This window comes from Gopherus evgoodei, chromosome 2, assembly GCF_007399415.2.
Source record: "Gopherus evgoodei ecotype Sinaloan lineage chromosome 2, rGopEvg1_v1.p, whole genome shotgun sequence".
Taxonomy (NCBI): Eukaryota; Metazoa; Chordata; order Testudines; family Testudinidae; genus Gopherus; species Gopherus evgoodei.
In genome coordinates this window covers 7,305,985-7,331,771 of record NC_044323.1, presented here as the reverse complement: position 1 = coordinate 7,331,771, position 25,787 = coordinate 7,305,985, and the positions used below count along the sequence as shown (strand labels likewise).

Below are 25,787 nucleotides of genomic sequence, written 5' to 3'. Positions count from 1 at the left end.
GAGGTTTTCTCAATCTTAAGCCTTCTTGTCACCAGGCAATGAGGGGACTCTGGGTCTGACCTTGGGAGAAGGAGAGAGATGGCCGAGGTGGCATGAGGATCTGGAGCAGTACTGCCAAATGGGCTCAGGGAATCAAGCCCCAAAGACTGCGTGTCCTCTCTTCTGAGGGGCCTCAAGCCCCAAAGACTGTGTGTCCTCTCTTCTGAGGGGCCTCAAGCCCCAAAGACTGCGTGTCCTCTCTTCTGAGGGGCTTCAAGCCCCAAAGACTGCGTGTCCTCTCTTCTGAGGGGCCTCAAGCCCCAAAGACTGCGTGTCCTCTCTTCTGAGGGGCCTCAAGCCCCAAAGACTGCGTGTCCTCTCTTCTGAGGGGCCTCAAGCCCCAAAGACTGCGTGTCCTCTCTTCTGAGGGGCTTCAAGCCCCAAAGACTGCGTGTCCTCTCTTCTGAGGGGCTTCAAGCCCCAAAGACTGCGTGTCCTCTCTTCTGAGGGGCTTCAAGCCCCAAAGACTACATGTCCTCTCTTCTGAGGGGCCTGACATTTTCTTACATTTTGGCAGCAGACGTATAGTTTGTCGTGCCATTAGTCTCATTGGATTGAACTGTCTGTTTCCTGTATGTGTGTGTGTATCAGATGCATGTATGTGAGGTGTGTCAGATGTGTGTGTGTGTGTGAGCTGTGTTCAGAGGGGTACCTGTGTCAGATGTGTGTGCGTGTGTGTGAGCTGTGTTCAGAGGGTACCTGTTTCAGATCTGTGTGCGTGTGTGTGAGCTGTGTTCAGAGGGGTACCTGTGTCAGATGTGTGTGTGTGTGTGTGTGTGTGTGTGTATGAGCTGTGTTCATAGGGGTAGTTGTGTCAGATGTGTGTGCGTGTGTGTGAGCTGTGTTCATAGGGGTAGCTGTGTCAGATGTGTGTGCGTGTGTGTGAGCTGTGTTCATAGGGGTAGCTGTGTCAGATGTGTGTGTTTGTGTGTGAGCTGTGTTCATAGGGGTAGCTGTGTCAGATGTGTGTGTGTGTGTGTGTGTGTGTGTGTGTGTGAGCTGTGTTCATAGGGGTAGCTATGTCAGATGTGTGTGTGTGAGCTGTGTTCAGAGGGGTACCTGTGTGAGGTGTGTATGTCAGCTGTGTTCAGAGGGGTACCTGTGTCAGATGTGTGTGTGTGGGGCTGTGTTCAGAGGGTACCTGGGTCAGATGTGTGTGTGTGTGAGCTGGTTCAGAGGAGTACCTGTGTAAGATGTGTGTGCGTGTCAGCTGTGTTCAGAGGGGTACCTGTGTCAGATGTGTGTGTGTGTGTGTGTGTGTGTGTGTGTGTGTGTGTGTGTGAGTGAGCTGGTTCAGAGGAGTACTTGTGTAAGATGTGTGTGCGTGTCAGCTGTGTTCAGAGGGGTACCTGTGTCAGCTTTGTGTGCGTGTGTGTCAGCTGTGTTCAGAGCGTTACCTGTGTCAGATCTGTGTGTGCATCAGCAGTGCTCACAGGGGTTTGAGCTGACAGATGTGCGTGAGTGTGCATTTGTGTCAAAAGCAGATGTGTGCAGTGAGGGTAAGTCAGAGAGGTGAGTGTGTGTGTCAGAGGCATAAGTGCCAGGTACAGGAGAAAGAGAAGTGTGTGGGGGGGGTGAGTGTGACAGAGCCAGCAGAAAAAGTGCCCTGTCTCTTTAAAGGCCCAGACACAGCCCCATCTGATGCGGCGGCTCCAATCAGCAGCCCCTGGGCTCTGGCAGCTGCAGGAGCCTCTGCTCTGCATTCCTCCCTCTTCCTAAAGGGCTAACATGGCGATGGCAGGATGAGGATGAGGTGAAGAAGCAGGGGGATGTGAGAGCTGCAGCTGCACAGACACACAAGCGGGGCAGAGAGCACAGCAGGGGGGATTGCAGCAGAGGAAAGGAGAAGGGGGAAAAAATTAAAAACACCCAACCCAACATTTTCATGGAGAGCAAAAATCCCATGCAAGCTGGGGAGGATCAGGACTCCTTTGAGCTGAGACCCTTGCATCAAAATGGTAGAGCTGCAAACCTTTCATTTCTCTGATTCTTCCTCTTGTTGATTTCTCCCCGGGCGTTGCAGACTTTGCAAAGGCCTCTGAAACTTGCCTAAATAATTGCAACCACGCTGGGGGGGGGGAAGGGGGTTGGGGAGGGCTAAAAAGAGGTGCATGGTTTATTTTATGTGCATGCTGTATCCACAGATTGTGTGAGGGACACGACAGATCCGTGCACACTATAAAGAGGCAGGGTTGGAAGGGGAGCTCTTATTTCTGGGCGGTTTGGAAAAACGATGCGAAGAGCGGTGCATCTCTGCATTTTGAAAGTGGATTTGCAAAGTAGGAATGCAGCTGGAGCAACAATAGCTGTCGTGCTGCATGCAAAGAGTTAAAATTCCTTCGTAGCAGGCTGATGTCTTTGCAAAGGATTAGGTCACAATCCAAGCATTTTAATTACAAGTTGATTTTTTTTATGCCCCGCTGCTCTCCCCTCCCCCCCCGGCAGCGCTGAGAATTTTGCTTGTAGGTGGGTGCAATAAAAATAATGACACCCTTCCCTCTAACCCACCCCCCCGCTTAGCTGTTTGGGAGTGAGACTTGGGCTGGGTTATTTTTCTGCTGGATTTATTTGTAAGAAGGAGCAAGTTTGTACTGGGTTTTCCCCCCTCCCCTGCAGGAGAGGGGAGGTGGTGGAACTTGCATTGCAGATGTGAGCAAACGGAGGGGACGGTGTTGGGCCTGGGGGAAAGGGGCCAGGTTTCTGCTCAAGGGCAGGAATCGAAGCGGGGGCGGGGGGGACTGTTTTAGACACCATTGGAGGTGGCTGCCAACAGTTTCTGTCTCTGGCTAAGAGGGCGAGGGTCTTACCTGCAGGTGTCAGAGCTTGTTCTCTGGAATGTGGAAAATATTCAAGTTGGATTTATTTTTTCCCTTTGTGCTTAACACTCCAATGGAGAACTCATTCATCAGCAGCTCCCCCAGTGCCTCCACCCCTTCCAGACGATGCCCTACTTTAGACAACTTTCTTCCCTGCTCCAATCCCTTCATATGTGGTTAGCATTTTCCCATCTAAGTCCGAAGTGCTGGGGAAAGTTCTCTTATATTTTCTCATAGTGCATCTGCGAAGGTGTTTGAGATTTAAAGCCCTGAGGGCCACAGGCTTGCTGCCCTGATCTGGTTAGCAAGAGGGGCATGAATACTGTGCCAGGGATGGAATGTATGGAGTTGAATTTGGGTTTACGTATATCCCAGTGTCATGCAGTGCATTTCACTTTCCATTAGTGTCTGATTTTGCAAGTTGATGTGAGGTTGGAATCTAATATGTTATTCCATAATGGCTGACTTAAGGGCTTCATTCTGCCTTCACGCCGGTGCAAATCATCACAGGGAAGTTGGGAACGTGGTGGTGTCAGTGAAATCGGAATCAAATCACTGATGTATATGAATATATATAGGCATTTATCCCATGAGTGGTGCTGTATGGATCTGTGTCGATAGCTGCATAGGCTTAGGTTGGGCCGTTTTGATTGCGGTTGCTGGGATTGCGGATTTGGGCCCAGTTTGAGCAGCAACAAACTTCCTTTGAGGTTGGTGGGAGTTCAGGGTTTGCGAGGGGTGTAGGTGCCGGCCCTGTAGTGGTGACATGCTTGAGGTGCAGACTTTTGCAACTGAGTGGTTTATCCTTGTAGAATGCAGGCCTTCAACTAAATAGTGAAACATGTAAACAGAAATCCCCTCATCTAAAGAGAGCTCAGCAGCGTATTCTCCAGGAAATCTGCTACTAATGAGGACAATAATCCATGGATCTCACCAAACAAATATTCTGTGGCTCCTTTTTCCCCTCTCTTTCAGTAAAAGTCTACTCTTATGTTATTGCCAGAGCGATGGCACCATGCCCATAATAATACAGCTGACAATTTGAGTAGCTTTTAGGAAATAGCAATAAAGTGCTCGGTTTGCCCAGGTTGTTATTATTTTCATATTAATGAGGCCCCACTCTGGGATGTGTGAGATAATTACTGGGATGTGCTAAGTGCTTCCCTTTACAAGCCTCTGTGGAACCTGCTTGGCAGCGCACTGACCCATGCTACGGCCCTGATCCTGCAATGGGGCCCATATGGAGGGGCTGTGTGGTCAATGGTGGGCTCCGTTGAAGTTGGTGGGTAGAAGGATCGGTTCATTATTAGTATTATAGTAGCACCGAGCAGCCAGCTGAGAATGGGGCCCTATTGCGCTCGGCACTGTACAGAGTAAGAGACAGTCCCTGAAGACACTGTACTCCGTGTGGACAGGAGAAGCCTAATCGGAGTGCCTGATTCCTTGCTTACTGAAAATTAACGCTGACAGTGGAGTGCAGTAGTGGTAGGGTGACCAGGCAGCAAGTGTGAAAAATCGGGACAGGAGGTGGGAGGTAATAGGAGCCTATATAAGAAGAAAGACCCAAAAATCAGGACTTCTGGTCACCCTAAGTAGTGGCCTGGTGAGATTCAGTAGCCTCTTTAGGATCAGCGTTTAGAGGAACACTGCTGGGTAATTTTGTGCCCATGAAGTTTTACACTACAAATATGAATAATGTTTATGAATTTTTTTTTTAAATAAACTGAAATGAGAGAAGCTGTTTTGGACTCTCATGCTGCAGTCTTGGCTTGAATGGGAGTCTTTGTGGGTCTTAGGCCCCGCCACATGGATCAGATCACGGGCTTGGTTTGGATTGAAGCATTCCCCCTGAAGAGTTTGCCATCCAAACAGGGCAGATCCAGCTAAGTGCTTGAGAACCGGGAAGTGAAACTGACCAGTTGAGTTTCACTGTCCGGCCAACCGGTCTCAAGATTATTAAGTAACATAGGAAAGCTGTTTTATGGGAAGGATTTTTTTTTTTTAATCTCAATGTCCTTTTAATGTAATGTTTTTGGACCTGAAATACAACTTTCTGCAATGCAAATGATTCAGCTGGTAGCACTCCTACTATTGCAATTTATCAAGTCAGATGGATCTGGTTTTGAGGAATAGTAAATGCAGTGGAACACGCTTTTGTTGGTGTGTTCCCAAAAGGTAACCTAACAGATTTGTACAATCTTTTGCTTCCTTAGAGATGTAGCTTATCTTTGTTTTCTTTGCAAGAAGTTTATCACATAGTCAAATGTTGTAAGGCAAATGCTGGAATAATAAAAGTCAAACAGCCCAGTATTTCCATTCCCCTGCATATAGGAAAGCCATGTAATGTAGTTTATGAAAATAACGTGATGCTGTCTTTGAAATTTCTAGTGCATGAGAGATGGAGGAGATTGTCGCTTGTGAGTAAATTAAATATTGGTTATTTTTAAGATACGGAATTAAGGTACAGAAGATCTGCTTAAGGAAAATGAGAATAAACCTTTTTGCATATGAACTGAATGTGTCAGACCATCAGCCGTTCTTTGAACATCTCACATGAAATGCTTTCTGAATGCGTGTACGTGAGCCACTGTATCTCACTAGACGATAAAACTAATCCGTCTTTGGAGCTGTTGCATTTCAGTTTGTCAGTTTAGAAGGGAATATGGGAAGGGTGCATTGCTTGGTCTCTCTCCTCTTTATATGTAAACTTTTTTCTTGTTTTTTTTTTGTTTGTTTGTTTTAAATGCAGCCATGCCTCATACGCCAAGAGTAAATGAGGAAACTCCCACGTCTCTCTGTTACTTGTATCACAGATTGCCTGTGCATGTGCTGTAGCCTTCTACCCTCGAGTAGTCCCTCTGACAGCATGAGTTAAGCTGAAGGATGAACATGACAGCATAATGTTGTGGCATTTAGGGTTTGATCCTTCATCTGTCTGTCTATAATAAAGCTCCTATTGACTTCCTTTAATGCTTGCAGCTGAAATACTGTATGTGTGGGGAGAACGGGTGCTGGGGAAAACAGGGACTGTCTGTAGGGATTCCCCCCCCTTTGTGATCTATAGATTCTTTTCCCCCTTCCCCCTCCTCCTGCCTGAACAACTTCAGCCTTGTTGAGGCATCTTCTGATGCCCACTTATATCCAGCAGTTAAGGATCCATGAAGATGTGACCCCTGGAAAGGGTGATGCATGTGAGTTGTTGGTGGAGCAACAAAGATGTGAAAAGCCCAAAGCTCTGAGGCCTTGCGTTTACACTATTGAAATCAGAGAGAGTATTGCCACTGGCTTCCACAGGAACAGGATTGGGTCCTGGGAGAATCTGGTCCCAGCCCTGCAAGCTCTCAGCACATGAAACCGCCTTTGGAAACAGAAGGTTTCACTGCCACAGCTGGGTACCACTCACTGTACTTAGATGTGAAGTTCTCTTGTAGCAAAAATGACCAGGATCTGGTCTGAGCAGGGGGCAGCGGGAGTCAGGGGCTCCCGAGATTGAATCCTGCCGTTAACTCCTTCGAGTCAGTAAGGTCTTTATCCAGCAGAACTCTTGCCGGAGTCAGTGGCACTGCTCACAGACTTATAGCTAAGCCAGAGGTCCCCAAACTGGGGGGGTGCCCCCCTAGAGGGGGCATGGAGGAATGTTTGGCGGGACATGCCTGGGGCATGGGCGGGACATGGCTGGGGCATGGGCCAGCCCCCACGGGGGTAGGGAGGGAGCTCCGCTCTGCTCTATTCTGGGCCCTAGCGGCCACTCCGGGACTCCAACTGCCAGCCTAGGCCTCGGCTCTGCCCCTACCTCCAGCCATGGCACCAGCCTTAGCCTCCTTACTCCTGTCCGTGCCTGCCCCCCTCCCCCCAGCTGCGGCTACGCAGGTAAGGTGCTGGGTGCGAGGTAAAAAGTTTGGGGACCACTGAGCTAAGCACATGCTTGAGTTTTTTGCAGGAGTGGAACCCTAGCTGCTCTGTGCCTCCATTCCCCCAATTGTACAATGGGAGAGAGGGTTTGTGTTTGACTTGCAAAGGGGCTCGGAAGGTTAGTTCACGTCTCATAATAGAAGTACATAGCGCCTGGAAAGCATCGGCTCTCTGTGAGCTAAGATCATGCATATGCCCTGTACAACATGCAGCAGAAAACCCAGACGCTGAGGGATATGTAAAGGGGTGAACAGCAGCTGGTTTACAGCGACAGTGGCTGGAATAGAGAAGTGACACCACCTTTGAGGTAAGGGTGTGGCACATTGGGAAGGGACCTCCTTTGCAGAACTGCAGTTTGGCAGGAGCTTGCAGGGGGTCAGGGGAATGATGCCCTGAGGTGAGTACTCTTAGCCAGGTGTGCAGAGTGCTTAATTGCAATCAGTAAGAGGCTTTTTTAAATTATCTTTTCCAGTACCATACAGCAGTCTGTCCTTCCCTACGGAGCGAAGATTAATAACCAATCTGATTAAAGCCTCTCTTTCAAAGTTGCTGAATTTGCTGGACAGTGGCAATAAAAAATAAGTTACTCGATTTTGATGTGCCTTCCTAAAATTGTTAAACCCGTTGACTGGCAGGAGCTGGAGAGAGGACTGGCTCATCTTCCAGATACTTCTGCAAAGTGAAGGGAAATCTGATTTGCATACCTTGGTAGAAAGTCAAGTTGGGAGGCTAGGTTTTGGATCCTGGCAGCTAGAGGTGGAAAGTATCTATTAGGTTAACTCCGTTCCACTCCAGGGGCATATGCAGTCCCCACATAAAGGCGTATCCAATGTTAAATTAATACTCTGGTTGATCTTCGCAAACGGGTGAGTCAGACCTCTGAGGAGCATCAGCCAAGGTGAAATTAAAATGATGATAAATGGTGTCAGTAGCTGAGACAGATTCCCGTTCTGGGATAGAAAGTTCTGAAGGAGACAAAAGGCTGTATGGAAACTGTGCAGGCAAGATACTTTTACTTGACAAATTCTGTGCGGTAGCTGTATGTCTGGGAAGTTCTGTGCTCAGCCTTTCACCACTCTAGCAATTTTGTGGCTCTGAAATAGTATATTTTAGACACCAGATAACAGATCTCAGCATTAACGGGGATCTAGCCCTAATCAGAGCCCTGATTAGGTTTGTCCAAACCTTTGATGCATGGAGACAAAATAAGAACGGCCATACTGGGTCAGACCAAAGGTCCATCCAGCCCAGTATCCTGTCTTCTGACAGTGGCCAATGCCAGGTGCCCCAGAGGGAGTGAATAGAACAGGGAATCATCAAGTGATCCATCCCGTCACCCATTCCCAGCTTCTGGCAAACAGGCTAAGGACATCACCGCCGCCCATCCTGACTAATAGCCATCTATGGACCTATCCTCCATGAACGTATCTAGTTCGTTTGTTGTGTGTTTTTTTTTTTTAAATCTGTGGTTTAAACATTTGTTTTAAAAGGACTGAATAATGTGATGATGATAAACAGCAATTTAAAACCAACCAACAATTGCGTATCTGTACCTTGGGAGCGAAGGGACGGGAGAGCCATGTGTGTTAAAGAAACGTCTTTGTCTTGTTAAGGTTCTTGGATACCAGAATGACAAGCCCAGCATAACTCCTTAGCTAGAGGGGTGGTTAAGCCTCATTGCTGGTGGGGGTTAGGAAGGAATTTCCTCTCCCTTGCCCCTGCAGCTCTGTGAATAGCAGCACAATCTAGTGGGTAGGGCATCTGGCTGGGAGTCAAAAGATCTATAATCTAGTCCCAGCAATGCCGTGTTCTACTGTGACATGGGGCAAGTTACACCTTCTCTTTGCCTGTCCTGTCTGTTTAGCTTGGAAGTCCTTGGTGGGTAAGGACTATCTCTTGTTACATGTCTGTACGACGCCTAGCACTGTGGAGCCCTGGTCTTATATAGGCAATATCATAATACAGATTGATCTGGATCATTGCACAGCAGGATAGGGTTTCCTTCCTACAGTGCCTCACCGATGCCGCTTCCTGCTTCATGTTTCATTCCTCTGCCAAACAGGCTCAACCCTGCTCCGCTTGAGATCCCGTTCCTAGACAGCCGGGGTACTGTGCTGCCACGATTGGCACCTTCATTCGGTTCACTGGTGGTCAGCAGCTCTGTAAGAAGACAGTGAGCTCTGAGTCTTACCATGGCCTCTACTTCTCTCCTTTACCTCCCGTCCCTGGCATAAATTGCACCATAAGCCACTGTAACGCCTTAGGCTGGTAACTAGAGGGGCTGGCATTTCTTTTTTCAGATTTCAGACCCTGGCTAGCCAGTGGCTGATTTGAAAAATGGAGCCCTGGATTGGTCACCCCAGGACATCACTGTCATCCTTCCCAGCAGGGAGAATTGTAAAATGAAAGCAGAGAGGGGATAGGATTGGGCTCTCTAAATATCGTAGGGCAGGGAGCACGTGGGAGGGAGAAGAGCTGTGTATGCTAAAGGACAGTGCTGGCACAAGAACGAATGGGGATAAACTAGTTATGAGTGCTCTGAGCTTGGCGGTCAGAAGAAGGTTTCTAACCATCAGAGGAGTGAGGTTCCGTGAACAGCTTCCCTGTAGGAGCAGTGGGGATAAGAAACCTCACTGGTTTTAAGATGGAGCTGGATCAGTTGCATGAACAGGATGACATGACGGAGCTGCCTGTCAACCTGTAGAACTCATTGCCAGGGGATGTTGTGATGGCCAAAACTATAATGGGGCTGAACAAAGAATTAGATAAGTACGTGGGGGATAATTCCATTGATGGCTATTAGTCGAGATGGTCGCAACCTTGTGCTCCAGGTGTCCCTAGCCTCTGACTGCCAGAAGCTGGGAGTGGACAGCAGGGGATGGGATCCCTCTATGATTACCTGTTCTGTTCATTCCATCCAAAGCACCAGGCATTGGCCACTGTCAGAAGACTGGATTCTGGGATTGGTGGACCATTGGTCTGACCCAGTGTGGCCATTCTGATGATAGCAGGGGACCAGATTCAGTGAGTCCCTTCCTGCCCTAGGTAGCTTTCAGCAAACCTAGTCTAGGCTCAGAATTCATCAGCTAACGTGTGCAGCATTCCTCCAACTCTATAGCTTGACAGGCCCACTAAGGGTATGTTTACACTTCTAGTGACTATCTTACTGGAGCACAGATAGGTTTTGATGTTGCTAGCGGGCAGACCAATTGTAATGCAGACATGGCAGCATGGGCCAGCAACCAGAGTATGTACCCGGTTTGTACTCAAACTGCTAGCCCATGCTGAATCCTCCGCCTCCACGTCTACGCTACAGTTGTTACCCTGTTTGTTAGATGCAACTGTGCTAGCTTTAATCTATCTGTACTACAATCACCCCTTCACTTGCAGTGTGACTATATGCTTAGAAATACCAGTGATATTCAGCACATATTTTCAACAAATCCCCTTTCCTGCTTGTTGATGGCGGCTGGCCAGAAAAAAAGGAATCCTCAAAAATTTCCCCCCAAAATGTATATCTTCTTCCACTTTCTTTTAGTTGGATTTTTTGTTTTCATGGGTGTTTTCTAGTCAGCCCTGTCAAGAAGTTCCTCTTGGTAAAAATGAAATAGAAGGTTTGATACTAGTGTGTCATAATTAAGACAAAGAACTTGGTTGAGTTTACAAAAGCGCCTAAGTGAGTTAGATGCACAAGTCACGTTGGCTTTCAATAGGGCTTATGTGCCCAAATCACTTGGGTGCTCTTGGAAAACCTCACCCTTATGCGTTTGCTTAAGTGCATTGCTGAATCAGGGCTTCGTGGCAAGACTCGATGATTTAATTCCTTTACGTGGGAGAGTGTGGTGCTCTGGGAGTAGGGGTGTCAGCTCCGTTTTCTATAACCCCGCCCCCCAGCTAGTAATCTTAATCCCTAGGCTAGTAGGCATCGGTGACCTTTGTTAACCTCTGTTTGCAACCATAATACTGAAAACCGTTTTTTTAAATGGAAGCTTAAATTCTGCCAAAGCTGATGACTGAGGCTTCTCCATTCATCAGGAAGAACCTCAGCTTCCCAGCGGGGCTTGTCTATCCCGGTTATCCCCAGCAATAACCATTCTGTAGCTGGCAAGTAGCTGGTGGCATTATAGCTGCATGAAGCAGAACAGACCATGGCTTGCCGTCTTGCAGCTCTGTGACGGTTCTGCAGAGCCAACCAGAGTGAAACCTAGTGTAATTTAGGTTATTCTAGAGTGTCTAGACTCTGGGAAGGAATTCGGTGTCACCTCACCTCGTCCCTTGTCCTAATCTTGACAGACCCTTACTAACACGAGATGCAGGGAGCAGGTGTAGTGACGTTACCTTCACATCATCCTTCTCTGTGGACAGTTGTCCCACAGGGGAAAGCCGGCTGCTCTGTTGGTTTAAAGGCCCCTGGGCTGCTGGAGAGGACGTTTTGTCTTAATCCCCTTCCTCTCTCACATCCCAGCCTTGGGGGAAAAGAGCCATTTCCCTGCTGACAGGTAGTGAGCTTATGAACTCTTCTCTCCGCCCCCCCCCCCCCCCCCGCTAGGTGCATGTGTATGTGCATGGGGCTCTGGTTTTCCTCAGGAGGGGCCAGTGCTTCACACACATGCACAGGGTACGTCTACACTGCAGTGTGGTGCCAGGTCTCAGAGCCTGGGGCAGCTGACTCGGGTGGGGGCTGCAGGGATTACAGACAGCAGTGTAGCCATCTGAGCTGGAGCCCAGGCACCAAGAGCCTCCCCCATTCTCGCTTTTCAGAGCCCAGGCTCCAACCCAAGCCCAAATTAACTCAGCCCATTGACCTGGGCTCTGAGACCCAGCACCGTGGGCTTTTCTTTGCAGTGTAGACATGTGCATGCACACACGTGACCCTGATTCTCCCCATCGGGGGCAGTGCTGCACGCACATGGCCCTCATCCTCCCCAGCAGGGGGCAGTCCTGCTCACCTTGTTCCTGGCCCACTGACAGCAGGGAGGGTTTGATTTACAAAGGGCAAATCTACAGTTAAGAAGTGTTTAGTTAGAGGTGCACGAGGCTTTTCACTGACACAGCTATGCTGTCAAAACCCTCCCGTGTAGACACTGTTATATCAGGATAGCTCTGGCCAGTTCACCATAAGCTGTATTGGTGTAACTGCGTCCACACTAGAGGGTTCTGCTGGCACAGCAATACTGGTAACAACCACATCGGTCAAGCCCTCCTTGTGTAGTCAAGATCTTGGGGTCTGCAGGGCTGCTCCCTCCAGCAGCTGCAGTACATCTCATGGTCCAGCCTGCTTTGCCCGGCTGGCTGGGCTGAGACCTGCACCGCGGTCTCTTCACTGGTGTCCTGGTTCAGTCTCTGGCTCGATTCACTGCGTGGTTGGCATCCATTCCTGTTCGCACTGAGACCAGCGGCACGATTGCCCCTGACTGTGACGGGCCTGGGAGTACATTCGATGTGCTCCCTGCATGCATTGCCTTTGCTGTACACGCATAGCTGCTCACTTGACCTGTCTGGGCTGGGTGCTTCGGGGGCTGCTGGCCACAGGGATTTTCCCTGGCATCGTGAACTCCAGCCCCAGCTCCACCAATGTGAAGGAGCCGCTGGTGCAGCACAGAAGAGATTTGCGTAGCCTGCCAAGGAGAGGGTAAAAACACTGGGACTGTTCAGCTGGGAAAAGAGACAACTAAGGGGGGATATGATACAGGCCTGTACCATCCTGCCTGGTGTGGAGAAGGTGAATAAAGAAGTGTTATTTACTCCTTCTCCTAACACAAGAACCAGGGTCATCGACTGACATTCGTAGGCAGCAGGTTGGAAACAAACAAAAGGCTTCTGTATTTCTTTACACCACGCCCTGCCAACCTGTGGAACCCGATGCCAGGGGATGTTAAGACCAAAAGTACAACTGGGTTCAAAAAAGAATTTGATAAATTCATGGGGGAAAGGTCCATCAATGGCTATTAGCCAACATGGTCATGGATGCATCCCCATGCTCTTGGTGTCCCTAAACATTTGACTGCCAGAAGCTGGGACTGGATGATGGGATGGATGCAGGGGCGCTGGAACAGGGCCGGCTAAGGGACCGTGGCTGGGGGTGGGGGATAGGAGCCTCAGGGGAAAGGGTGGCATAGGGGTGGGGCCTTGAGGGGAATGTCCAGTGCAAGGGTGGAGATTCGCTGACAAAGGGGGTCGGGCCCATGGTTTGGGCACCAGTGGGTCTTTCACTTTTAGGGACCTTCCGTCACTCCTGGATGGAACACTTGATAACTGCCCCGTTTTGTTCATTCCCCGTGGGGCACTTGGCACTGGCCACTGTCAGAAGACGGGATACTGGGCTAGACGGACCTTTGGCCTGATCTAGTATGGCCATTATGTTCTGATCCTTTTGATGTTTCCATGTCCACTGTCTTGCTCTGCTGCCTCAGAGGCTACTTTGGTGCCTAATGGACCCTGCAGGGAGACTGTCATGGTTTGGGAAGCTGTGGGACTGCCATGAAAAGGTCTGTCCCCTGTGGCATAAAGAGGGAAAATGCTTGACTAGAAATAGAGAAGCTCAAAACTGCAGCTAGGAGAAAGGGGGAGGGAGGATCGCCAGCCGCTGAACAGCCCTGCATGGTTTTGATTACAGCCCAGCCAACGAGTGCTGCTCCCCTGTTCTCCACAAGCTCTTAGTGTAAGTTGGATGCAGCTTTTAAGCCACTGCAATAAATGAACCCCTCTCCAACAATGGGCAGAGGGCCCAGGATCTTCCTTTGCCTGCCAGCAGCTCTGTAGATTAGACGATGCTTATCTCTGTGTGTGCTGTTAGTGCCATCCTTAATGTGACTTATTCCGTTTCGCCTTGGTGAGGGAGAACATCACATGCTGCCCCTTGCCTCGCTCTCAGACACATCTGGGCTTAATAATGCTGCATTGATCTGCTGGGAGAGCCGAGCTCTCAATGCAGCCGTCGCAATCTTCCTGTCGTGAAATGAATGTGTTGGAATTCATCCGGGCACTAGGTTAAAGGCAGAGCCATGTGGACCTCATTGACTGAGGACTTTGTTGATTGCACGACATGACAGATGCTACTTAGGCGCCTTCAAGGAATCCATTAAATTCTTGGGTGATGGGCGCAGTAGAAGAACCATAAATCTGTAAAAGCCACTGCCTTATCCTCCTTTTAAATCTGTCTTTAAAATCTTCCTCGGCTCTGATGCCTACGAATTGCATCTGTTTGGCCACTGGTCAGGCAAGTGGTGAGCTGGGACTTACTTTGTTTCATTAGCTCACCCACTTGTCTCTCTCTTCCCCCTTTGCCTGTCTTGTCCACCTGTCATGTGCTGTCTGACCTAGGGTGACAGGATTTTTATAGTCCTGATAGTCAGGGCTTTTTCTCATACAGGCACCTATTACCACCCCGCCCCCAGACCTGTCCCAATTTTTCACATATGCTATCTGGTCACACTAGTCTGACTCCTCCATGCTGAATATTCTGGGGTGGGGACTGGCATCTTTATTACATGTCTGTACAGCGCCTGGCACAAGCGGGCCCTTGTTGGGGAGTCCTAGGTGCTACCCTACTACAAATAATAAGACCCTGAATAGAACAGGGGTTTGCAGGAATGGGCCTTGTGTTTCGCTCCACACGTGTTAGCAGCCTCTAGCCCCACATCCTCTTCCCCTGACTGAATTCACAGATCTCGCAGTAAAATTCAGTCTGGTTCTCAGAGTTCCCATCTGATTCTGGAGCTGAAAGTCTGTGGACACAAGTGTTGTTTTGCTGCAAAACCCCATCCCTTGGCTCCAGGGTCAGGAGCCTTTTGCTTGAAGCTGGCCTGTGGTTCATGTGTCTAATGAAAGCAGGCAGGCTCTGTGTGATCTTTGCTTTAGAATCATAGATTAAGAGGGTTAGAAGTGACTTCAGGAGGTCACCTAGTTCAACCCCCTGACAGATTTTTGCCCCAGATCCCTATAATGGCCCCCTCAAGAATTGAACTCGTAACCCTGGGTTTAGGAGGCCAATGCTCAAACCACCGAGCTGTTCCTCTCTTGGAGAGATGGGAGCGCAGCTCTAGGTAACGTCCCTAGCGGGACAAGAAGTCTCCAGGGTTCTCAGTTGGGCACCGTCCAGCAGTGCTGCATTTGCTCACTAACAGCTGATCAGCACAGGGGTCATTCATAGGGTGATGGGCTGGGGATGGCGGTGAGCATCGGGCCTGGACATCACCTCAGCTTGGTGCTATCTGGGCCCATGTTACAAGGTACCCAGCAAGAGCTTGGGAAGGATTCTCTCCTGCTGGGGTGCACGGGCTCTGTAAAAACCCTATAGGGGAGTCCTCAGAGCAAGCACTTTGCCCAGCTCCTGCAGGGCTGCCTGCGCTGTGGCTGGTGCCAGCACACCCAGAATCTCAGCCTCTGTAATGTGATGGGGGTTGAGGAACGGGATTGTTTTCAAAACAGCTGTGTGACGTTTGGAGACTTCCCTGACTCTGCCCAGGCTGCGAGAGAGCTGTGGGCGGCCTGGCCCTGTGTCCTTTCTCGGTTGCAGCATGGCCCGTGCCAGGAGGGAGGGGCTGGCCTCCAGCCGCTTCTCCCCAGCTGGCCTTGGCCCGCCTGCTGTCAGGGATGGTTGGTGAGCCGGCCTCTTGCTCAGACACCTGGCCCACAGCCCAGGCGGGGGAAGTAAGTGTTGGGTTTTGTCCTCATTTCTCCCCTTGATCTCCCTCCGCTGCTTTTTCTCAGTCCGTTAGGGACTGGCCCTTTTGCTATGGAAGGCAAAACTCCCACTGCCCGCTATGGGGGCAGGATCCGGGCCTCGAATGCAACAGAGCCGAGGGGGTTACTTGGGAAAAGGGAGCACTGAATACCAGGAAGCCTGTGGTTCTCAACCCCCTCCCAGCTAGCAGTAGGGGAGAGCAGGGTGATCATGACCCCCCTGGACTGAGAGCTCCTGAATGAGTGGGGGATTGCTGCACCTTTACAGCTCTGGCTATACTGGCCTCCTCCTTTAAAATGTCCCCCGTATGGTAACTGTGGGGACAGCTCCCGTGTAGACTAGCATGTTCATCCTGTGTCACTGAGCTTCCTTCAGCACCGAACTCCACTCCAGCAGCCGGACCCAAAGCCCACGGGAGCCAACCAGGTTCCTCTGACAGCCTGGAAGCAAATGCAGCTTCTTAATAGCAGCCGTATTTAGCACTCCTATAACTGAGGGCCCTTCCCTGCTCCTCCCTCATTTGACTCTCTACATCCTGGGGAACGAAAGTGCTGGCTGTTGAGGTCTGACCGCTGTGGGGCCCTTTGCTGTCCAAGGGTTGTATACAGGATCCGTAGCTAATGGGAGCGCTGCTGTGGATTCCAATGGGAGCGCTGCCGCGGATTCCAGTGGCAGCTGGGTCTGACCCATGGTGGCGACTGCTCCCAAAATGGGGAATCTCTGCTCAGAGCCGAGCTTACTGAACTGGGCACAGGATCATTCCCTGGCTTCCCCCCCGACAAGGATACAGAGACCAGCGGCAGTTGGCATCCAAACCTGCTGATGGGTTGTGAGCCCCAGATGGAAAGCTGCTCCGATGCACACGGGACGGGAGGCGGCGATTTGGTACTGACTCTCGAGACGTGCCAGAGCCTGTTTGAATGCCCTCGAGTAGAGCCGTGAAGCTCTCCTGTCTGGAGAGGAAGGGTAGCTCACTGGTTATGGCGCTCACCTAGCACTGGGGAGACTGGCTGCAAGTCCCTGCTCTGCCGAAGGCTTCCTGTGTGACCCTGGGCAAGTTACTTAGCCTCTCTGTGCCTTAGTTCCCCATCTGCACAGTGGGGACAGTAACACTGCCCTGCTTCACAGGGGTGTGGTGAGGATGAATGCATTAAAGAGTGTGAGGGGCTCAGTGCCGTGCTTATGTGGGCTCCATACGTACCAGCGATGCTTGTGTGTGTGAGAAATGGCTAAGCTGCCTCTGCTCAGGCATGGAGAAATCCCTTGGGATGCCAAATGGGATTTGGGTTGCTTGTTTCAGCACCAAACAAAGTCTTAGTCCTTGTGCCTTCCCCGTGACAAGCGAGGAGTCCTAGCTAGAGCCAGGTACAGGCCCGGTCCAGAGCCCAGCCAGGTGCATAGCGCTCAGGGGGCTCCGGCTCAGGCCCTCAGACAGATTTCCTGCAGGGTGGGCGGAAATGTGTAGCCCTTGACACGAGGAGCCGTCTCTTGTGTGGGGAGCGTCTCTGTGGCCAACGAGACAGGGTGTTTCTGGGCGGCCTTTTGTACTTGCTGGTGCAGCTCTTTCCTCTATTGCTCGCCTCCCGGCGTCGTTCCCCCCCCCCCCCCCCCCCCCCAAGATGTCTCTGGCCTCTCGCCTTTCTGCTCTGACTGCCCAGCCCAGCTGCTGCTCCCGCCTTCTCAGTCTCTCTTTACCGCTGGCCTCTCCAAGAGGGGGACCTGCAGGATCAGTTATGAGAAGGCTTGGGGAGCCGTGCGGCTTCCACGGTCAGAGGGCGGGAAATGCCCTCTCCGCTTAACGCCTAAAAAGCCTGGGGGGAAAACGTGGCTCTTAGTCCTGTCTCGCTCCCTTCCCAGGACTTTCAGCTCCCAGTAACATAGTCAGGTGCTGCCCACCCATGGCCACCTTGTTAGCAAGAGGATTGTTGTTGGATCATACTGGAAAAGCCTCCCAGGACAGTACCACCAGATGTCTCTCCCCTGAGATGAACCATGCCTGGCCCTGCCCTGCATTTACAGCCTGAGAAATCACTTGAGGGCTTAACCCCTGTGTGTCCCCGGCCTTCAGAAATCCTGTGGTGTTGGCCGCTGGAGGGACGTTTGTCCAGCTTTACGTGGCCTGGGCAACAAAACAAGATCTCCCAAACTATTCCATGGAGGGAGCGAATGTGCTTCCAGCAGCACCTAAAGGTCTCCATTGTGCTGGGTGTTGCACACATACAGAGCAAATGACAGGCTCTTGTTTTTCATTTCTGCAGTATCCAGGAGCCTAGACCTTGTGCTCAGCACTGTACAAATGCAGGACTAAAAGAGGGTCCTTGCCCAAAGGAGCTGACAACTCAAGATAGATGATGGATAGGAGACGGGAAGTATTAGTTCCGTTTACAGATGGGGAAACTGAGGCCTAGACTGCTGGACTGGTGACCCGTCCCCACCTGCAGAGCATCTGAGGGAGTCTCACTCAGTCTGCAGACCCCAAACTGGGCTGTCCTATAACTGCATCCCGTCAGTATTGTACAGCCCTGGCTGGCTGTGTTCTGAATAACATACACAGACGGATAATTGTGGCTTAGTCTGCAGCGGCCTCTGTTCTAGAACTTTCCTGTGGTAGGAGGAAGGGAGCGGCATGGCTCCTGCATCTGGGAGCTTTGAGGCCAGGGATCCCGTGAGCAGAGATGGGCTTGTTTGTGCCAGTCCGTTCCTACTTGTGGCCCACTGGTCCATCGTCTCTTTGAAAGCAGAATTTAAACAAACCGACTGTGGGTTGAGGTGTCTTTTTCCCCCCTCCATCCCTGCACTCACACCAGACACAGCCACCTGCACCCCTCACTTCCTCCAGCTACTTGTGTGCCTCACACACCATTATAACAACATCCCTCCTGTTCACCAGGAAGTAACCAGAACCTGGGCTCAGCAACACGTTGGCCATCCTCACTTAGGAGCCTGCACAGGCCTCATAATTCTCCACAGGGCAGAAATGTGTGTGGTAGTTAGTGTAGTGGGTGTGGTATGACGGATTTCTCATGAGGCTGGGATTGCTGCATCTGTGCATGAATTACACAGGTCGCCCCAGACGAGTGTGAATAACACCTTTCAGACCATACTGCACTGCCATGGGGAGAGGTGGCAAACTGATAGTGCTGGAGACGGAAATCTCCTCTTCACAAAACAAGTGTGTTTCAGCACTGATCTGGAGGGACCACGTCTGTGGCTAAGCGGGATCAGATTCCGTGGCTCATTGAGTCTTTGGTCTCTGCTCCATAAACGTAGCCTCTTGTACAGTAACCCAAACAGGGCATATTTGTTCAGCCCAGAACGGAGGGTTAGAAGGCTGGACATTTCTGGATATAGGGAGGAAGGTATATTTGAGTAGGGACTGGCTGTTACAATGGTGGTGGATAAATATTGGGACAGGAGTCTTTATTGTCAGATTTCAGTGCTGAAAGTACCTGCTTTCCCAACTATATATATAAAATGATGGGATCTAAATTAGTTGTTACCACTCAAGAAAGATCTTGGCGTCTCTGTGGATAATTCTCTGAAAACATCCACTCAATGTGCAGCGGCAGTCAAAAAAGTGAACAGTGAACAGTGCGTTGGGACTCATTACGAAAGGGATAGATACAAAGACAGAAAATACCATATTGCCTCTGTATAAATCTATGGTACGCCCACATCTTGAATACTGCGTGCAGATGTGGTCTCCCCATCTCAAAAAAGATATATTGGAAAAGGTTCAGAAAAGGGCAACAAAAATGATGAGGGGTATGGAACAGCTTCCATATGAGGAGAGATTAATAAGACTACAAGGAATCTGGTGGCATGTTAAAGACTAACAGATTTATTTGGGTGTAAGCTTTTGTGGGTAGAAAAAAACACTTCTTCATAAGACTGGGACTTTTCAGCTTGGAAAAGAGATGATTAAGGGGGGATATGAATGAGGTCTATAAAATCATGACTGGTGTGAAGAAAGTAAATAAAGAAGTGTTGTTTACTCCTTCTCATAACACAAGAACTAGGGGCCACCAAATGAAATGGATAGGCATCAGGTTTAAAAGAAACAAAAGGAAGTATTTTTTTCACACAACGCACAGTCAACCTGTGGAACTCTTTGCCAGAGGATGTTGTGAAGACCAAGACTATAATGAGGTTAAAAAAAGAACTAGATAAGTTCATGGAGGATAGGCTGATCAGTGGCTATTAGCCAGGATGGGCGGGGGTGATGTCCTTAGCCTCTGTTTGCCAGAAGCTGAGAATGGGTAACAGGGAATGGATCACTTGATGATGACCTGTTCTGTTCATTCCCTCTGGGGCACCTGGCATTGGCCACTGTCGGAAGACAGGATACTGGGCTTGTCATAAACAGATAGCTAAGGGTTAATGTCTCTTTCACCTGGAAAGAAGTAACCTGAAACACCTGACCAGAGGACCAATCAGGAAACAAGACTTTTTCAAATCTGGGTGGAGGGAAGTTTGTCTGTGAGTCCTTTGTTCTTGGTCTTCTGCCTGTCTCTCTCTCGGCTATGAGAGGATTTCTGTTTCCTGCCTTTCTAATCTCCTGTTTCCCAGTTGTAAGTACAAAAGATCAGATAGTGATTTATATTTTTTTTTGTATTTACATGTATGTAGTTGCTGGAGTGTTTTGAGGGCTGGATGGACCTTTGGTCTGACACAGTAGAGCTGTTCTTATGTTTTCCATATGTTACCTGGGGTTCTAGAAAGGAGTCTAATATAAAGAAGCAAATCTGCCAGCACCTATTTACACTATGAAGCCACCCAGGATGACAAGCATTGAATCGACTGTTGTAAGCTCTTTGGGACAGGGAACGTCTTTTTGTTCTGTGTCTGTTTGGCACCTAACGTCATGGGCCCCTGGCCAGGACTGGAGCTCCCAGGCACTGTGGAAATACAAATAACTATGTAGAGGTGCCATTCTGCATCCTGCAGTCTCGGGTGCAGGATTGGGCCCCACTGCTGACCGGTGTTCGCTCTGGTTCCCCAGAGGAATGGCTGGGGCAGTTAGATTTGGGGAGGGGAACTTTATCGGGTCTCTAAGCTCTGACTTGGCTTGAGCGGAGAAGTTGCAGCTAAATGCTGTCCCTGCCATCCCAGATTGTTTCTCTGGCTCCTACTGCAACAAAGCTTTATTGTGGCTCAGCTGCCCTGAGCTGTCCATGCAGAACAAAAAGAGAAAGATACACAGAAGAGCTGGCAAGGAAACAGGGCTTTAAAAAAAAAAATGTAACCAACCCTATTTAACCCTGTGCAGCTCACGCTGCTGCGAGATCTCAGCGTTGCTGCAGGCGCTCCCAGCCGGAGTGAAGCGGTAAAGTTCCTGCCTCTAAACTCCTTCACCCCCCAGCTGTGTGCAGTTCTAGGGACTGAGAAGCTGGCTTAGCTAAACTAGCCCCACTGCAACTCCAGCTGTGTGAACCTTTCCCCATTTGGATCAGCAGCTCTCCCAGCCCCCGAACAGGCCTCCTTGCTTTGCTGAGATGCCAAGAGAGAGTGCAGCAGGGCTGTCAGTCTCTGCTGGGCTGGCAGATCTTGTGTGTCCTGGGGCTGCATGGCTCAGAGTGCGTGGCAGGAGCTCTCTGACTCACAGTGCAGGCTGGAAGGAGGGTGAGCCTGTGTCCTAGAAAGGCCTCTCTTCTCAGGGCCTGCCCGTTTACCTGTCAAGAGGGGAGGGGGCTTCTCCTGGAGGGTCAGACCTGAAGAGCCGGTGGAGCCGAGCCCATCAGAGCACAGCATTCTCCTGCCGTTCCCCTCGTGTCACCGGTGCCCTCATGCACGTGCTGGTGGGGTGGCACTTTGCACCCCCACCTTGCACGGGGTAAGCGACCGTGGCAGTTGAACAGCAGCAGAGGATTGGCCCCACTGCGCCACTGTCCTGTCTTCCCTCACACAGCTGCGGGAGGTGATTGATGCTGCAAGAAAGCGGCTTGTTTGGGGGTTCGAATTCCAACCCAGTTTCCCTCTGTCTCTTTCCTGCTCCAGAGCTGCTCCAAGCCTCACCAGGTTGCTTCGGAGAGGGGAGCTCGGCCACCCAACTCCTCCTTCTGCACTCATCCCACTGTCCCTGCCACGCACCTGCTCACCCTCGGTGGCAGGGGAAGTTGGTGGCTGTGCCTTGACTAGCACCCCCTCCAAGCCATGTGGGGAGGAGAATGGGGACCTGTCTAGGTTTTGGGGGAGACGGAGCTGGACCGGTTGAGGCCAAGGGCAGAAGGATGGGATACGGCTCAGAGAGGGAAGATGGGATCTACTGTAACTGACCAGTGATGAGCGACCTTCTTCCAGAAGCTGGATGGGCATGTTGAGGTTTTGGGGGTGGTGAGAGGATCAATCAGCCAAAATCCTTTTGAAGTTGGAGAACAGACTTGTCATGGCCACACCCCAGCAGCCTGTCTCCTCCTCTTCCCCTCTGTATGACTGGCGGGTGAGAATCCCCAAGCAAGGTGATCTCTGCCGTCCCATCATGCCTGCCCTGCGACCGATCTCTTGGTGAAGAGAGCTCAGTGGAGGCAAAGTCCGTTCCAGCGAATGTGGTGGGCAAGATGAGGGCTTCCAGCCTTTCGCAGTTCCCCCTCTGGAGGCTGGGCAAGCCCCAAAGGCGCTTCAGTCTTTGTTGACCCATGTGTGCAGTTCCCAGTGGCACCTTCAGCCTTGGAACTCCCTAGCCACAGGGATCTGCATCCCTTCCTCAAGCATACCTTGAGCAGTGGCTTTCCACCTTTCCAGATTACTGGACCCCTTTCAGGAGTCTGATTTGTCTCACAGACCCCCAGGTTGCACCTCATTAAAAACTACTTGCTTATAAAATCGAACATAGAAATACAAAAGTGTCACAGCGCACTAGTACTGAGCAATTGCTGGCTTTCTCGTTTTTCTCATGGAATTATAAAATCAATTGGAATGTCAATACTGTACGTACATTTCAGTGTATAGTATATAGAACAGCATAAACAAGCCATTGTCTGTCTGAAATTTTAGTTTGCACTGACTTTGCTAGTGCTTTTTATGTAGCCTGTTGGAAAGCTAGGCGAATATCTAGATGAGTTGATGTACCCCCTGGAAGACCTATGTGTACTCCTGTGAGTACGCATATCTAGAGTACTCAAATGGCACTGATCAAATCACTTTACCTGTTCCTATAGAACTGACATGGGGAGAAAGGGGTATTCTCCGAGTAGTTTGCACAAATAGTGGTGCTGATACCCGGCACTGATAAATGCAGGCTCAGCTTTTCAAGTATGCATGCCTATGCACCCGGTCAGCATGCAGATGAGATCTGTGCATTGGGCATTGCACAAGTGCAAAAGCACAAGCAAGCCGTGAAATGTTCCTTGTCCTATCAGTGCTCTGCCATGCCAAGCAGCCTGGCGTGTGTCAGGTGTGCTTACTCGCTCACATTGACTACTGTGACTCTGCTGGTAGGTGGAGACCACCTGGGTTGAGCAGGGGTTGCAGGATTGCTCCTATAACTTTCACCGCAGTGACTCAATGCAGCCAGTTTTGATGCAGAGCAGGCAGCGGCTTAGCGGCCCAGAGCAAGGCTGCACAGTTTGAGAGGACTGAGAAGCACCTGAAACTGCAGTGGGGGATTTTGGGAAGCAAAGTGTAGTTCCTTGAGTTGGGCTCAGGATCCCAAAACAGCTAACCTCCTTTCCCCAACCAGCCCCACCCACAAACGGATCTTCCAAGCATCACCTCCAGCTCCATGTTCCCAATCTAGAATGTCCTTAAAGAAACACTCCAAGCTCAGTTCTCACGCAGTGTCTAGCACTGTGATCCCCGAGCATCAGGAGCTGCTGTGGGGGCATCATTAGACCTGGGGAGCGATCCTGTGCTTTGCTGACTCATCCATGCTCTCCTGTGGCGAAGGTCTGGGAGATCCTTTGCTGGTTCCCTCCAGGGGACGCATGGACAGACAGACAGACAGCTGCTGCCATGCAGGGTCTCTGCTACGCTGGGGAGGGAGTTCTCCCCTTCTTCCTCCAACCTGTATGTGGAGGGAAGTGGCTGGACCACTCAACCCTAGCCCAGCTTGGGTGGGGGAGGAGGAAGGGACCAGCTCACAGGAGGACAGTGCCGCTGTCACAGGAGATGCTCAGGCAGTCGTACTGCTCTGCTCTACAGAGGGTGAGGGCTGGTGCAGTCCAGCTTCTCCGGCCATAGCGGGGCACCGGCTCCTAGCCCATTCCCTGCCCTAGGCCAGCTGTGGGCTGGAGGAGATCCTGGCAGGCACGGCCCCCGCTCACTCCACTCCCACTTTATGACCTAAAGTAGCTTGACAATTGTGCCCCAGCAGAGCTGTGTTTGCTGCACGGGGGGAGTAGCCAAGAGCCGCTCTCACCCCTTTCCATGCCATGTCCCCCTCGAAGAGGCTGGCAGGCTCCTCTCCTGGCTGAGGAACGCTGGACCTCGCTTCCTCTGGAGCCCAGGGGCTTCCTTGTGTGGCCTGGCTCCAGGGAACAGGGCTGCTGAGGGGCCAGCTGAGGCATTTCCCCTGCCCCGAGAGCCTAGGGCGAAGTCTGACCCCAGCTCTCTCCCTCACTCTTGCTTCCTTCACTAGATGCGAGGGTCCGGAGCAGCCGAGGTGCTGAACCCAGTGTGCAGGCTTGGGGTGAAGGAACAGGCCGTGGGTGATGCAGGCCCCTCTGGTCTGTTCCCCTTAACGTTGTGCACTTAGGTGGGAGGAGGCAGCTGGCTGACCTCGATCAGACGTCTTCACCCTGGGAATACTTCGCAGCTTCCTCTGTCACCAGAGCGAGCAGAGCTGGAAGCACTGGCATAGGGCCGGCCATCGTGTCATCCAGGCATGTCACCTCTACCTCAGTTTCCCCATCTGCAATACCCACCCCTCCCGCCCCAGGGGAGTCGTAATTCATTGACACTTGCTGAGTGCTTGGAGATCTGCACCTGGCAGGCGCTCGTAGGAGGGCACAGAGTGTCACAGGAGATGCGCCCGCGCTGCGTCAGACCATCCTGCCTTGGCCAAGTCACCCTCTCTGCTCGGCCAGATGAATTTTGTGCAGCACAAGAGGGAGAATGCCTCGGATCGGCCGCCAGGCTCGGCTGAGGCGGGCTAACTGAGCAGGTCGCTTGGACCTCTCTCCCACTTCAGAGCCAGCCCTACTCTCCAAAGGCTCTTTAATTTCACACCTGTGACCTGCCACACGATAGTTGGCCCGGGTCAAGTAAACAGCAAACCTGCTGGACTGGGCTTTTGGCCTGGGGTGGAGGGGAGGAGGAGATCTCTCTTGGAGTGAGAGCAGGCATCTGTTTCCAATCTGCTTACTGGAAAGACGTGTCTTCAGATGAGCCCAGGGCTCTATAAATATTGAATTCTGGGAAGTAGCATCCAGCTCTCTGTACAGCAAGGATAAGAGGTTGAGAATTGTTTCTTGTCATTGTGCTATTCATGGGCGGCAGGCCCTCAATAGCCTTCCCTTCTCCTGCCTCTTACCCCTTTAGCCTTCCATGGCCAAAGGCAGGTTGGCTGAGACCTCCCTTCTGAGCCACTTGGCTTGGCCACCGGGGGTCACAGCAGAGCCTCCCAAAGGGTTTCCTTCTCCTAGCTGACCTGGGAGTGGAGCGAGAGAGGCCTGGGGAGTGAAATAGCTCCAGGGTCTCCCACGCTCTCCAGAGGGCCAGCAGCTCTGCTCAGCTCTTCCATGGCCCCAAAAGCTCCTGCTGAGTGCTCATAACATTGCACTGCCTGTAACGCACGCTGGCTTTGTTGCACCGGTCTGAGGCAGCTGGTGGCCTCCTTCCCAGACACACAACCTTGTAGGCACGAAGGGGGGGTGGGAAAGCACACGAAGGGTTGTGCATTCCCAGCACAATCTCTCACTCTGAGCCGTTGCTCCCTCCGCCACCCCAGATCCACCTGTGCTGTTCCCCATAACTTCCCACAGCCAACCTGCCCTTGAACGCCCCAGGTGTAAGCCTGGACCTCCCTGGGCAGCAGTGTCTGCAGGCGAGACCTGTGAGCATGGAATGTCCTGCACTAGATGCTCAGTGCTCTCCACTCCCCTTGATTTTTTTGGGACTCTGCAGGTGCTCAACACCCTGCAGGATTGGGTCCCAGGTGGGTGCAAGTTAGGGGTGAAGGAGCAGCATGTTACATGTTACAAGTTAGGGGTGAAGGAGCAGCATGAAGGAGCAATGGGCTCATCGGTTTCCAGCTCTCAGATGCAAGCAGACCCCATTAACGGGGCTGAGAGGAATGGGGCATAAGGCAGTTAGGTAGGTTAAGGCTGAGCTGCCTTCTGCATATCCCCTTTTTAAATCCAGTTTTTCTGAAAGGCCTCCAGTGGTTTGTCTCCCTC

The 25,787-nt window shown here is 51.2% G+C and overlaps 1 protein-coding gene across 2 annotated transcripts in view; it reads left to right on the top strand.

The window, feature by feature from the left end:
* The first annotated feature begins 1,396 nt into the window (after positions 1–1,396).
* Positions 1,397–25,787, top strand: part of ZBTB47 (zinc finger and BTB domain containing 47) — a 92,162-nt gene continuing 67,771 nt past the window's right edge. The window contains exon 1 of one of the 2 annotated variants that reach the window (XM_030549926.1): positions 1,397–1,997. Coding sequence is in view for 1 of the 2 variants with exons in the window: in XM_030549928.1 (XP_030405788.1) it covers positions 1,995–1,997 (3 nt within the window). In the remaining variant the exon portion in view is untranslated. The remainder of the gene's footprint in view (positions 1,998–25,787) is intronic. The other variant, XM_030549928.1, reaches the window with a different exon arrangement.